Source organism: Salvelinus fontinalis, chromosome 18 (genome assembly GCF_029448725.1).
Source record: "Salvelinus fontinalis isolate EN_2023a chromosome 18, ASM2944872v1, whole genome shotgun sequence".
Classification (NCBI taxonomy): domain Eukaryota; kingdom Metazoa; phylum Chordata; class Actinopteri; order Salmoniformes; family Salmonidae; genus Salvelinus; species Salvelinus fontinalis.
The window spans coordinates 27,638,183-27,652,368 of record NC_074682.1 but is presented as its reverse complement, the minus strand read 5'-3'; the positions used below and the strand labels follow the sequence as shown (position 1 = coordinate 27,652,368).

Sequence of the window (14,186 nt, the reverse complement as noted above, 5' to 3'; positions counted from 1 at the left end):
CATGCAGAATTCTGCTAAAATATCCTCTGTGTACAACGTAAAACACCAAATAATGCATGCAGAGCAGAATTAGGCCGATACCCGCTAATTATCAAAACACAGAAAAGAGCTGTTAAATTCTACAACCACCTAAAAGAAAGCGATTCCCAAACCCTCCATAACAAAGCCATCACCTACAGAGAAATTAGCCTGGAGAAGAGCACCTAAGCAAGCTGGTCCTGGGGCTCTGTTCACAAACACAAACAGACCCCACAGATCCCCAGGACAGCAACACAACTAGACCCAACCAAATCATGAGAAAACAAAAATATAATTACTTGACACATTGGAAAGAATTTACAAAAAAACAGAGCAAACTAGAATGCTATTTGGCCCTAAACAGAGAGTACACAGTGGCAGAATACCTGACCACTGTGAGTGACCCAAAATTAAGGAAATATTTGACTATGTACAGACTCAGTGAGCATAGCCTTGCTATTGAGAAAGGCCCGCTGAAGGCTCCCAAGAGAAGACAGGCTATGTGCACACTGCCCACAAAATGAGGTGGAAACTGAGTGCACTTCCTAACCTCCTGCCCAATGTATGACCATATTAGAGACACATTTTTCCCTCAGATTACACAGACCCACAAAGAATTCGAAAACAAATCCAATTTTGATAAACTCCCATATCTATTGGGTGAAATACTACAGTGTGCAATCACAACAGCAATATTTGTGACCTGTTGCCACAAGAAAATGGCAACCAGTGAAGAACAAACACCATTGTAAATACGACCTATATGTTTATTTGTTTTCCCTTTTGTACTTTAACTATTTGCACATCATTACAACACTGTATATAGACATAATATGACATTTGTAATGTCTCTATTCTTTTGGAACTTTTGTAAGTGTAGTGTTTACTATTAATTTTTTATTGTTTATTTCACTTTTGTTGATTATCTATTTCACTAGCCATGGCAATATGTTTCCCATGCCAATAAAGCCCTTACATTGAAATTGAACTGAGAGAGAGAAAGGCTTTACCTTGTGTGCCTGGGAGAGCTGCAGGAGACAGAAAAATGACATATGAGGATTGACAGACAGACAGACGCTTAATCACTCGGTCAGACAGACAGACACTCAGTCAGACAGACAGTCAGTAAGTCAGATAGACAAACAGACAGACACATAGTCAGTCAGACAGACAGACAGACAGACAGACAGACACAGACAGCATATTATCATTCTGCACACAGAAGAGCAGAACAAGTCAAACTGGAAAATCCAGTCAAATGAATGAAGCTCATAATGAGGAATCCCTCCTGTAGCATGAAGAGGACTGATCAGAGAGGGGACACACACACACTGACACACGGACACACACACACACACACACACACACACACACACACACACACACACACACACGCACACACACACACAAACGCACACGCACATACACATGCACACACATACAGTACATAATGTACACACACACTCCCATGCCTTTTTCTACTCACTATGATACTCCCAGTGCTGTCCATGTAGGCCTCTGTCCAGACCGTGTCATGTTCATGATCGATGACTTTAGGACGACTCATAACATGAAGATACCTCATCACATTTTCCTGTACATCAGCCAGTGTGGAGATCTGACTGAAATACCCTGTGGCAACACACACAGACACACACACAAACACACATGCACGCACGTGCACACACAATGTATCACACTAAGGGTATTTCCCAGTAAGTGTGTGTTACTGTGAGTGTCAGAATAAAGTTAGAGTAGCTGGGCTGTGTAATCCCACAGTGATCGCTTTTCCTGACTGTGCAGTGCACAGTCCAGAGCATTCACCTCTCATCTGGAGCGTGGGCACACGGTAGCCATCAGCGGCAGGTGGCCAGGGGGAAAGTCTCTGACAGAAAGAGGGATTAGGCAGGGATGGCCCCTGAGCCCTGTGTCTCCACTAACACTCAATTTTGCACACATTCACACACAGCCAAAAAAAAAGTCTCACATTCACACACATCTACCCAACACACACTCACGCCCACACATTCACACACAGCCAATCTACCCAACACACACTCATACCCACACATTCACACACAGCCAACATACCATCACAGTAATAGTATACATGTGCTGTGTAGTGTATTTGGTACATAGTGTATGTGGTTATTATACCATTTTTAAGAAAAGACAAACCTTTATTAGCACAGGCCATCCATTTCATGTTATCAGCAAAGGCAGACTCTCGGCCAATCAGGTAAGGGAATATGCGCACCTATTTGAAGAGGAAAGGGACATCAGCCATTTACAGTGTGGTGATATAAATAGAGAATACGTAAACATGAGCAGTGATGGAATCACATGGTGCTCCATTTTCCTGAGAGGAGAGGAGTGGAGATGAGATGAGAGGAGGATGAAAGTATAGTCTACTACCGAAGAGAGGAGAGGATTGGAGATGAGAGGAGGGTGGATAGATGTATAGTCTGCTACCAAAGAGAGGAGAGGAGTGGAGATGAGAGGAGGGTGGATAGATGTATAGTCTACTACCGAAGAGAGGAGAGGAGTGGAGATGAGAGAAGGGTGGATAGATGTATAGTCTACTACTGAAGAGAGGAGAGGAGTGGAGATGAGAGGAGGGTGGATAGATGTATAGTCTACTACCGAAGAGAGGAGAGGAGTGGAGATGAGAGGAGGGTGGATAGATGCATAGTCTACTACCGAAGAGAGGAGAGGAGTGGAGATGAGAGGAGGGTGGATAGATGTATAGTCTACTACCGAAGAGAGGAGAGGAGTGGAGATGAGAGGAGGGTGGATAGATGTATAGTCTACTACCGAAGAGAGGAGAGGAGTGGAGATGAGAGGAGGGTGGATAGATGAATAGTCTACTACCAAAGAGAGAAGAGGAGTGGATATGAGAGGAGAGGATGGATGTATAGTCTACTTCCGAAGAGAGGAGAAGAGTGGAGATGAGAGGAGAGGAGGGTGGATAGATGTACAGTCGTGGCCAAAAGTTTTGAGAATGACACAAATATACATTTTCACAAAGTCTGCTGCCTCAGTTTGTATGATGGCAATTTGCATATACTCCAGAATGTTATGAAGAGTGATCAGATGAATTGCAATTAATTGCAAAGTCCCTCTTTGCCATGCAAACGCACTGAATCCCCCAAAAAATTCTACTGCATTTCAGACCTGCCACAAAAGGACCAGCTGACATCATGTCAGTGATTCTCTCGTTAACACAGGTGTGAGTGTTGACGAGGACAAGGCTGGAGATCACTCTGTCATGCTGATTGAGTTTGAAGAACAGACTGGAAGCTTCAAAAGGAGGGTGGTGCTTGGAATCATTGTTCTTCCTCTGTCAACCATGGTTACCTGCAAGGAAACACGTGCCGTCATCATTGCTTTGCACAAAAAGGGCTTCACAGTCAAGGATATTGCTGCTAGTAAGATTGCACCTGAATCAATCATTTATCGGATCATCAAGAACTTCAAGAAGAGCGGTTCAATTGTTGTGAAGAAGGCTTCGGGGTGCCCCAGAAAGTCCAGCAAGAGCCAGGACCGTCTCCTAAAGTTGATTCAGCTGCGGGATCGGGGCACCACCAGTACAGAGCTTGCTCAGGAATGGCAGCAGGCAGGTGTGAGTGCATCTGCATGCACAGTGAGGCGAAGACTTTTGGAGGATGGCCTGGTTTCCAGAAGGGCAGCAAAGAAGCCACTTCTCTCCAGGAAAAACATCAGGGACAGACTGATATTCTGCAAAAGGTGCAGGGATTGGACTGCAAGTGCCAGGACCGTCTCCTAAAGTTGATTCAGCTGCGAGATCGGGGCACCACCAGTACAGAGCTTGCTCAGGAATGGCAGCAGGCAGGTGTGAGTGCATCTGCATGCACAGTGAGGCGAAGACTTTTGGAGGATGGCCTGGTTTCCAGAAGGGCGGCAAAGAAGCCACTTCTCTCCAGGAAAAACATCAGGGACAGACTGATATTCTGCAATAGGTGCAGGGATTGGTCATTTTCTCTGATGAATCCCCTTTCCGATTGTTTGGGGCATCCGGAAAAAAGCTTGTCCGGAGAAGACAAGGTGAGCGCTACCATCAGTCCTGTGTCATGCCAACAGTAAAGCATCCTGAGATCATTCATGTGTGGGGTTGCTTCTCAGCAAAGGGAGAGGGCTCACTCACAATTTTGCCTAAGAACACAGCCACGAATAAAGAATGGTACCAACACATCCTCCGAGAGCAACTTCTCCCAACCATCCAGGAACAGTTTGGTAACGAACAATGCCCTTTCCAGCATGATGGAGCACCTTGCCATAAGGCAAGAGTGATAACTAAGTGGCTCGGGGAACAAAACATCGATATTTTGGGTCCATGGCCAGGAAACTCCCCAGACCTCCCCAGACCTTAATCCCATTGAGAACTTGTTGAGACCATTGAGCCCATTGAACCCATTGAGAAATCCTCAAGAAGCTGGTGGACAAACAAAACCCCACAAATTCTGACAAACCAAGCATTGATTATGCAAGAATGGGCTGCCATCAGTCAGGATGTGGCCCAGAAGTTAATTGACAGCATGCCAGGGCAGATTGCAGAGTTATTGAAAAAGAAGTGTCAACACTGCAAATATTCACTCTTTGCATCAACTTCATGTAATTGTCAATAAAAGCCTTTGACACTTATGAAATGCTTGTAATTATACTTCAGTATTCCATAGTAACATATGAGAAAAATATCTAAAGACACTGAAGCAGCAAACTTTGTGGAAATGTATATTTGTGTCATTCTCAAAACTTTTGGCCACGACTGTATAGTCTACTACTGAAGAGAGGAGAGGAGTGTAGATGAGATGAGAGGAGGGTGGATGTATAATCTACTACCGAAGAGAGGAGAGGAGATGAGAGGAGGGTGGATGTATAATCTACTACCGAAGAGAGGCGAGGAGATGAGAGGAGGGTGGATGTATAATCTACTACCGAAGAGAGGAGAGGAGATGAGAGGAGGGTGGATGTATAATCTACTACCGAAGAGAGGAGAGGAGATGAGAGGAGGGTGGATGTATAATCTACTACCGAAGAGAGGAGAGGAGATGAGAGGAGGGTGGATGTATAATCTACTACCGAAGAGAGGAGAGGAGATGAGATGAGGGTGAATGTATAATCTACTACCGAAGAGAGGAGAGGGGATGAGAGGAGGGTGGATGTATAATCTACTACCGAAGAGAGGAGAGGAGATGAGAGGAGGGTGAATGTATAATCTACTACCGAAGAGAGGAGAGGAGATGAGAGGAGGGTGGATGTATAATCTACTACCGAAGAGAGGAGAGGAGATGAGAGGAGGGTGGATGTATAATCTACTACCGAAGAGAGGCGAGGAGATGAGAGGAGGGTGGATGTATAATCTACTACCGAAGAGAGGAGAGGAGATGAGAGGAGGGTGGATGTATAATCTACTACCGAAGAGAGGAGAGGAGATGAGAGGAGGGTGGATGTATAATTTACTACCGAACGGAAATTAGAGGAGAGGAGATGTATCGTCTACCACCAAAGAGAGCAGAGGAGTGGAGAGGAGAGGACAGTAGAGGAGAGAAGAGGAGAGGAGGGGATGTATGGACTACTACAGTACTGTTTGTGCCTCACAATAAAAGACCCAGCACTCAGTATAGCTCTGTCTTTCTTCTTTTCCTTGCTTTTCCTTTCCTTTCCCTTCATCCCTGCTCTCCTCTCTTCTCTCCTGCATCCCCTTCTCATTTTCATTATGTTTCCTTCCTCTTGCTCTCTTTCTTGCTCATTCATATTATCTGCATGTCCGCGCTTCATTAGATCTGTGTGTATGTATAAACCAAGGTTGACAGCACAGAGAAACAAGAGACAGTTAGAATTTTCTCTTTGGCATCCGCCAGCCACGGCTCAGAGTGAACGGCTGCCAAATACTGCCCCTCCGGGTATGTGGGGGGATGGAGGTTACACTGCCAGATACTGCTCCTTTGTGCCGAGTCTGCTGACACACACATGCTTGATAGGACTGGACAAACGGGCCCCAAGGTGTTGTTTTTATTGCACTGTGAATAGTACAGCAGCCCATTTAATTTCAATTGCATTTGTTTAACGTTTTCACCAAGTCGTTTGTCACAGTGTGGCCTACTACCAGAATGACACTCCAATAGAGAGCCAGCCTGGGGCGACAAAGGCAGAGACTGAGAGGCAGAAGCAGGGAGAAGACTATGTTGGTACTATGAGGAGGAGAGGGACTCTAGTCCATATGTAGTCAGTCTGGGGCAGAGGCAGAGGAAAGGCTGAGGATAGATACATGATGAGAGAGATCTACCATATGGAGAGACCGCCTCGGGCAGTATAGATTAGCAACGCGCCTGCCCCACCTTGGATCTGTCCTTTTCAGTCATCTACTTCCTGTGTTTGAATAGTGCAAAATCCACCTGTCACTTAAATCTCATTGGATTGATTGCTTTCATTTTACTAACGCAACTGTTTCAAACTCTTGCTTTTGCCTGTCCTTTTTTAGACCGCGGAAATCAAATCAAACTGTATTTGTCACATGGGCCGAATACAACAAGTGTAGACCTTACCGGGAAATGCTTACTTACAAGCCCTTAACCAACAGTGCAGTTCAAGAAGAGTTAAGAAAATATTTACCAAAAAAACTAAAGTAAAAAATAATAAAAAGTAACACAAAAAAAGAACAATAACAAGGCTATATACAGGGGGTACCGGTACCGAGTCAGTGTGCGGGGGTACAGGTTAGTTGAGGTAATTTGTACATGTCGGTAGGGGTGAAGTGACTATGCATAGATAATAAACAACGAGTTGCAGCAGTGTACAAAACAAATGGAGGGGGGGTCAATGTAATAGCCTGGTGGCCATTTGATTAATTGTTCAGCAGTCTTATGGCTTGGGGGTAGAAGCTGTTATGGAGCCATTTGGTCCTAGACTTGGCGATCCAGTACCGCTTGCCGTGCGGTAGCAGAGAAAACAGTCTATGACTTGGGTGACTGGAGTCTGACAATTTTATGGGCTTTCCCCTGACACCGCCTATTATATAGGTCCTGGATGGCAGGAAGCTTGGCCCCAGTGATGTACTGGGCTCATTTATGTCTGGAAGTAGCTAGCAAGCTAGCCAACGTTAGCGAGCTAGCTTGGGTGCTTGACTGCCTTTGTATTCAGGACAAAAAGTGAATTGCTTTGCCATAATTTTAAGAGTACTTTAGTGCCTTGTTGAAAACAGGATGCATGTTTTAGAATATTTGTATTCTATATAGGGTTCCTTCTTTTCACTCTGTCAATTAGGTTAGTATTGTGGAGTAACTTGCAAATATTTGTATGTGTGGGGTGCAGAGATGAGGTTGTCATTCAAAAATCACGTTAAACACTTTTATTGCATACGGAGTGAGTCCATCCAACTTATTATGTGACATTTTTACTTGTGAACTTATTTAAGCTTGCCATAACAAAGGAGTAGATTACTTATTTCTCAAGACATTTCAACTTTTCCTTTTTTTAAATTTGTACACGCTTATTGCAATTTCGATGAGGCTCTCTTGTTCAGATATTAAGTGGACTAGAGACAGTTCATAAAAGGGATAACGAATCCAGTTTGTCATCCGTTTCGAGAAAGTACCTGTGTAATTGCGCACCCAGCTCACTCAGGTGCTTCGCTGTATCACATTTGACATTGTCCGTAAGCTTGAGTTAATTTGCACACAAAACATACAATGCTGGAAAGACCTGTGTTGTCCTTGTTAATGCAGACAGAGAAGAGCTCCAATTTCTTAATCATAGCCTCTATGTCCCGCACACTGAATATAGTTGCGGCGAATCCCTGTAATCCTAGATTCAGATCATTTGGGTGGGAAAAAACATCACCAAGATAGGCCAGTTGTGTGAGAAACTCGTCATCATGCAAGCGGTCAGACAAGGGAAAATCATGGTCAGTAAAGAGAACTTTAACTTATGGCTGCAGGGGCAGTATTGAGTAGCTTGGATGAAAAGGTGCCCATTGTAAACGGCCAGCTCCTCAGTCTCAGTTGCTAATATATGCATATTATTAGTATTGGATAGAAAACACTAAAGTTTCTAAAACTGTTTGAAGTATGTCTGTGAGATTAACAGAACTCATATGGCAGGCAAAAACCTGAAGTTCCACTTCCTGTTTGGATATTTTCTGGGGGTGCCAGATTTTCAGCCAAGCTCTCCATGAAAATACAGATATGGATGGGTTTTAACTTCCTACGGCTTCCACTAGATGTCAACAGTCAATAGAACTTAGTCTGACTCTAATTTGAAGGGGGTTCGAAGGAGACAGGAATGAGTAATCACTGCCATGAGGTGTCCACGCATTGAACTGGCGCGTTCACATGAGAGTGAGCTCCGTTCCATCTCAATTGAAGTGGATGTAATTCTCCGGTTGGAACGTTATTCAAGATGTATGTTAACAACATTCTAAAGATTGATTCAGTACATCGTTTGACATGTTTCTACTGACTGTAACGGAACGTTTGGACATTTCGTCACGTTATAGTGGTCGCGCTTTGAGACTTTGGTTAGGGTGTTTGGTAAACAATTCGAAAGTAGCTAATTTGACAAATATCGAACAAATCAAGCATTTATTGTGGACCTGGGATTCATAGGACTGCATTCTGATGAATTCCTCAAAGGTAAGGAAACATTTATCATGTATTTTCTGGTTTCTATTGAGTCCAACATGGCGGCTAATTTGGCTAATCATCTGAGCTCCGTCTCAGATTATTGCATGGTTTATATTTCCGTAAAGGTTTTTGAAATCTGACACAGCGGTTGCATTAAGGAGAGTTATATCTATAATTCTATATGTATTACTTGTATTATCATTTATATTTATGTTGAATATTTCTGTTGAAACGATGTAGCTATGCAGTCACTTGATGTTTTTGCAACTAGTGAATCTAACGCCTCAATGTAAACTCAGATTTTTTGATATAAATATGAACTTAATCAAACAAAACATGCATGTATTGTGTAACATGAAGTCCTATGAGTGTCATCTGATGAAAATAATCAAAGGTTAGTGATTAATTTTTATCTCTATTCTGGTTTTTGTGAAAGATATCTTTAGCTGGAAAAATGGCTGTGGTTATTGTGGTTTTGTGGTGACCTAACATAATCGTTTGTAGTGCTTTCACTGAAAAGCCTATTTGAAATCGGACACTTTGGTGGGATTATTGGCTGCAGTCCCGGTAACGGGACCGATGTGACAACAGCCAGTCCAAGTGCAGGGTGCCAAATTCAAAAACCAGAAATCTCATAATTAAAATTCCTCAGACATTCATGTGTTTTATATCATTTTAAAGGTAATCTTGTTGTTAATCCCACCAACGTGTCCGATTTCAAATAGGCTTTTCAGCGAAAGCACTACAAACGATTGTTAGGTCACCACAAAACCACAATAAGCATAGCCATTTTTTCCAGCTAAATATAGTTTCACAAAAAACAGAATAGAGAGAGAATTAATCACTAACCTTCAATTATTTTCATCAGATGACACTCATAGGACATATTCATACATATTCATATTTATATCAAAAAATCTGAGTTTACATTAAGGCGACTAGATTCACTAGTTGCAAAAACATCAAGTGTCTTTGCATAGCCACATCGTTTCAACAGAAATACTCATCATAAATATAGATGATAATACATATATACACATGGAATTATAGATATACCTCTCCTTAACTTCTTCTGGCTGCAAGCCCGAGGCCAGCCACAATATGACAACAGCCACTTCAAGTGCAGGGCGTGAAATTCAAAATATATTTTTTAGAAATATTTAACTTTCACACATTAACAAGTCCAATACAGCAAATGAAAGGTACACATCTTGTGAATCCAGCCAACATGTCCGATTTTTTTAAATGTTTTACAGCGAAAACAGCACATATATTTGTTAGCTCACCACCAAATACAAAAAAGGACAGACATTTTTCACAGCATGCAAAAAGCCAACCTAACTAACCAAGAACTAACCAACAAACAACTTCATCAGATGACAGTCTTATAACATGTTATTCAATAAATCTATGTTTTGTTCGAAAAATGTGCATATTTCAGGTATAAATCATAGTTTACATTGCAGCTACAATCAGAAATTGCACCGAAAGCAGCCAGAATAATTACAGACACCAACGTCAAATACCTAAATTCTCATCATAAAACATTTCTGAAAAATACATAGTGTACAGCGAATGAAAGACAAGCATCTTGTGAAGCCAGCCAATATTTCCGATTTCTTAAGTGTTTTACAGCGAAAACACAATATAGCGTTACATTAGCTTACCACAATAGCCAGAAACACAAGCCATTCCCCAGTAGCAAAAGTTAGCGATCGTAACAAACCAGCAAAAGATATATAATGTTTGACTAACCTTGATAAGCTTCATCAGATGACAGTCCTATAACATCAGGTTATACATACACTTATGTTTTGTTCGAAAATTTGCATATTTAGAGCTGAAATCAGTGGTTATACATTGTGCTAACGTAGCATCTTTTTCCCACAACGTCCGGATATTGTTCTGACACACATATTCTGACCAAATAACTATTCATAAACATAACTAAAAAATACATGTTGTATAGAAAATGATAGATACACTAGTTCTTAATGCAATCGCCGTGTTAAAATTCTAAAAATAACTTCATTACGATATGCAGTTTACGTTATGGCGAGAGAGTACCCAAAACCTGGCCGCAAACGACTAGTTCACATGTACAACAGATATATGAAATAGCATCATAAAATGGGTCCTACTTTTGATGATCTTTCATTAGAATGTTGTACAAGGGGTCCTTTGTCGGGAATAATCATTGTTTGGATTTAGAACGGCCTTTTTCCCCCTCGATTTAGCAAGCACACTTGCCAAGTGGCGCGAATCTCTCCATCGTCAACAAACTCAGAGAACGGAACACGGCAAAACTCACAAAAAAATATCAATAATCTGATTAAACTATATTGAAAACATTCTTTACGATGATATTGTCACATGTATCAAATAAAATCAAAGCCGGAGATATTAGTCGTCTATAACGACAGCTGTACAGAAGGCAAATCCAGGTCCCTTGCCGCGCTCTCCAGAAAACAGGAAACTGGTGACACATCATACAAAGAGCATTTATTCGAGCCCAGATCAAGTTACACACTCAATTTCTTCTCTCACTGCTTGTCGACATCTAGTGGAAGACGTATGAAGTGCATCTAACTAATAAATATCAAGGACTTTAATAGGCAGGCCCTAGAAGAGAGCATCGATTTCAGATTTTCCACTTTCTGTCAGGAAGTTTGCTGCAAAAGGAGTTCTGTTTTACTCACAGATATAATTCAAACGGTTTTAGAAACTAGAGTGTTTTCTATCCAATAGTAATAATAATATGCATATTGCACGAGCAAGAATTGAGTACGAGGCCGTTTGAAATGGGCACATTTTATCCGGCTACTCAATACTGCCCCTGCAGCCCAAACAAGTTAATGCAACTGCTGTGTCAGATTTCAAAAACCTTTACGGAAATATAAACCATGCAATAATCTGAGACGGAGCTCAGGTGATTAGCCAAATTAGCCACCATGTTGGACTCAACAGAAACCAGAAAATACATGATAAATGTTTCCTTACCTTTGAGGAATTCATCAGAATGCAGTCCTATGAATCCCAGGTCCACAATAAATGCTTGATTTGTTCGTTCATGTCCGTTATTTATGTCAAATTAGCTACTTTCGAATTGTTTACCAAACACCCTAACCAAAGTCTCAAAGCGCGACCACTATAACGTGACAATGTCCAAACGTTCCGTTACAGTCAGTAGAAACATGTCAAACGATGTACTGAATCAATCTTTAGAGTGTTGTTAACATACATCTTGAATAACGTTCCAACCGGAGAACTATAACGACTTCAATGGAGAGATGGAACACAGCTGCCTCTCACGTGAACGCGCGTGGTGAATGCATGGTCACCTCATGGGACCTCATACTAAATTCTGTCTAATTCGACCCCCCTTCACATTAGAGTCATCAGACTTAGTTCTGTTGATTGCTGACATCTAGTGGAAGCCGTAGGAAGTAAAAACCCATCCACAAGTCTCTGTATTTTGAATCAGCCCTTGGTTGAAATAATGGCACCCCTAGAAAAAAGACAAACAGGAAGTGGAACTTCTCAGGTTTTTGCCTGCCATATGAGTTCCGTTAATCTCAGGCTTAATTCAAACAGTTTTAGAAACTTTAGAGTTTTCTATCCAATACTAATAATAATATGCATATATTAGCAACTGAGACTGAGGAGCTGGCCGTTTACAATGGGCACCTTTCATCCAAGCTACTCAATACTGCCCCTTCAGCCATAAGAAGTTAACAACAAGATTACCTTTAAAATGATATAAGACACATGAACGTCTGAGGAATTTTAATTATGAGATCTGTTTTTTGAATTTGGCGCCCTGCATTTCGCCTGGCTGTTATATCGATCCCGTTAACTGGACTGCAGCCATATGAAGTTAAGCTTGTCTCAATTTAAAAAAAACATGTCAATACTTTTTCCCTTGATAACCAGCGCACTTCTTTCTGTATGTTGTAAAAGCGTTACATAGTCGCTGCCCATATCATTGCATAGTGCAGAAAATGCACAAGAGTTCAGGTTTCTTGCTTTAACAAAGTTAACTATTTTCACTGTGGTGTCAAATGTCTTTCAAGCTGCCAGGCATTCCCTTGGCAGCAAGAGCCTCACAGTGGATGCTGCAGTGTACCCAAGTGGCATTGGGAGCAACTTCATGCACGCGCGTTACCAGTCCACTATGTCTCTCTGTCATGGCTTTTGCGCCATCAGTAGATACAAACATGAGCAGCAGCTATGTTTGGCTACATATGGACCGTTAGTGGAATTCCCACGAGTAACGGTTAATGTGATTGGATGTTCATTATTTTACTAGGCTACCTGTATTTGACATTGTTATTTCACTGAACACTAGATGGTTTAATTGTATTTTTGGCAGTGAAACGACGCTAACCAGGCAAGGGAAACTTCACCCAAATGTATGGAAAATTAACTGTTTGAAAATGTGAAGGGAAAAATAAAAATGTGAAACACATTTTTATTTGCCATACCCCGACGACATTGCGCATACCCCTGGGGAATACCGGTTCTATACGATCTGATACTCAGATCAAGTTGTAGATAAACAATTCATCCTTTGATATGGACCTAATTTTGATGCAATTGTCGGCGTGTTATCAATGATTATGACGCTTAGTCGAATACGGGAAAACGCATGGTGTTGCGTCCAATGGCCCAGATATGGATTTGAATGGAGTGATGCCAGAGCTTGGTGCTGATGTGGGGGACCGGGAGTTGTTGGCTGTGGTTAAAGCGTGGAGACATTGGCTTGAGGGGGCTAAACACCCTTTCTTCATCTGGACTGACCACCGCAACCTGGAGTACATCCGGGCAGCGAGGAGACTGAATCCTCATCAGGCAAGGTGGGCCATGTTTTTTACTCGTTTTGTGTTGACCTTATCCTACAGACCAGGTTCCCAGAATAAGAAGGCAGACGCACTGTCCAGACGGTATGACACAGAGGAGCGGCCCATGGATCAAACTCCCGGGCCTCCTGCCTGGTAGCGCCAGTCGTGTGGGATCTGGATGCGGACATTGAGCAGGCGCTGCGTACGGAGCCCGCTCCCCTCCAGTGTCCCATTGGGCATACGTTCCGTCTGCTGTCCGTGACCAGTTGATCTCTTGGGCCCACACGTCTCCCTCTGGTCATCCGGGGATTGGTTGGACGGTGCGCTGTCTGACTGTGAAGTACTGGTGGCTCACTTTGGCAAAGGACGTGAAGGTTTGTTTCCTCCTGCTCAGTGTGTGCCCAGTGTAAGGCTCCGAGACACTCGCCCAGAGGTAAGTTACATCCCTTACCCGTTCCACAACGACCTTGGTCACATCTGTCAGTGGATTTCTTAACCTGTTTGGGCTGCAGGGGCAGTATTGAGTAGCCGGATGAAAGGTGCCCATTTCAAACGGCCTCGTACTCAATTCTTGCTCGTACAATATGCATATTATTATTACTATTGGATAGAAAACACTCTAGTTTCTAAAACCGTTTGAATTATATCTGTGAGTAAAACAGAACTCCTTTTGCAGCAAACTTCC

At 42.4% G+C, this 14,186-nt stretch overlaps 1 protein-coding gene across 1 annotated transcript in view; it reads right to left on the bottom strand.

Moving 5' to 3' along the window:
* Nucleotides 1-14,186, bottom strand: part of LOC129815891 (voltage-dependent calcium channel subunit alpha-2/delta-3-like) — a 94,484-nt gene that overhangs the window by 37,832 nt on the left and 42,466 nt on the right. Inside the window, exons 12-14 of the mRNA XM_055870070.1 lie at nt 2,197-2,275; nt 1,505-1,650; nt 1,029-1,046 (exon numbers count right to left, since the gene is read on the bottom strand). Coding sequence (XP_055726045.1) covers nt 1,029-1,046; nt 1,505-1,650; nt 2,197-2,275 — 243 coding nt within the window. The remainder of the gene's footprint in view (nt 1-1,028; nt 1,047-1,504; nt 1,651-2,196; nt 2,276-14,186) is intronic.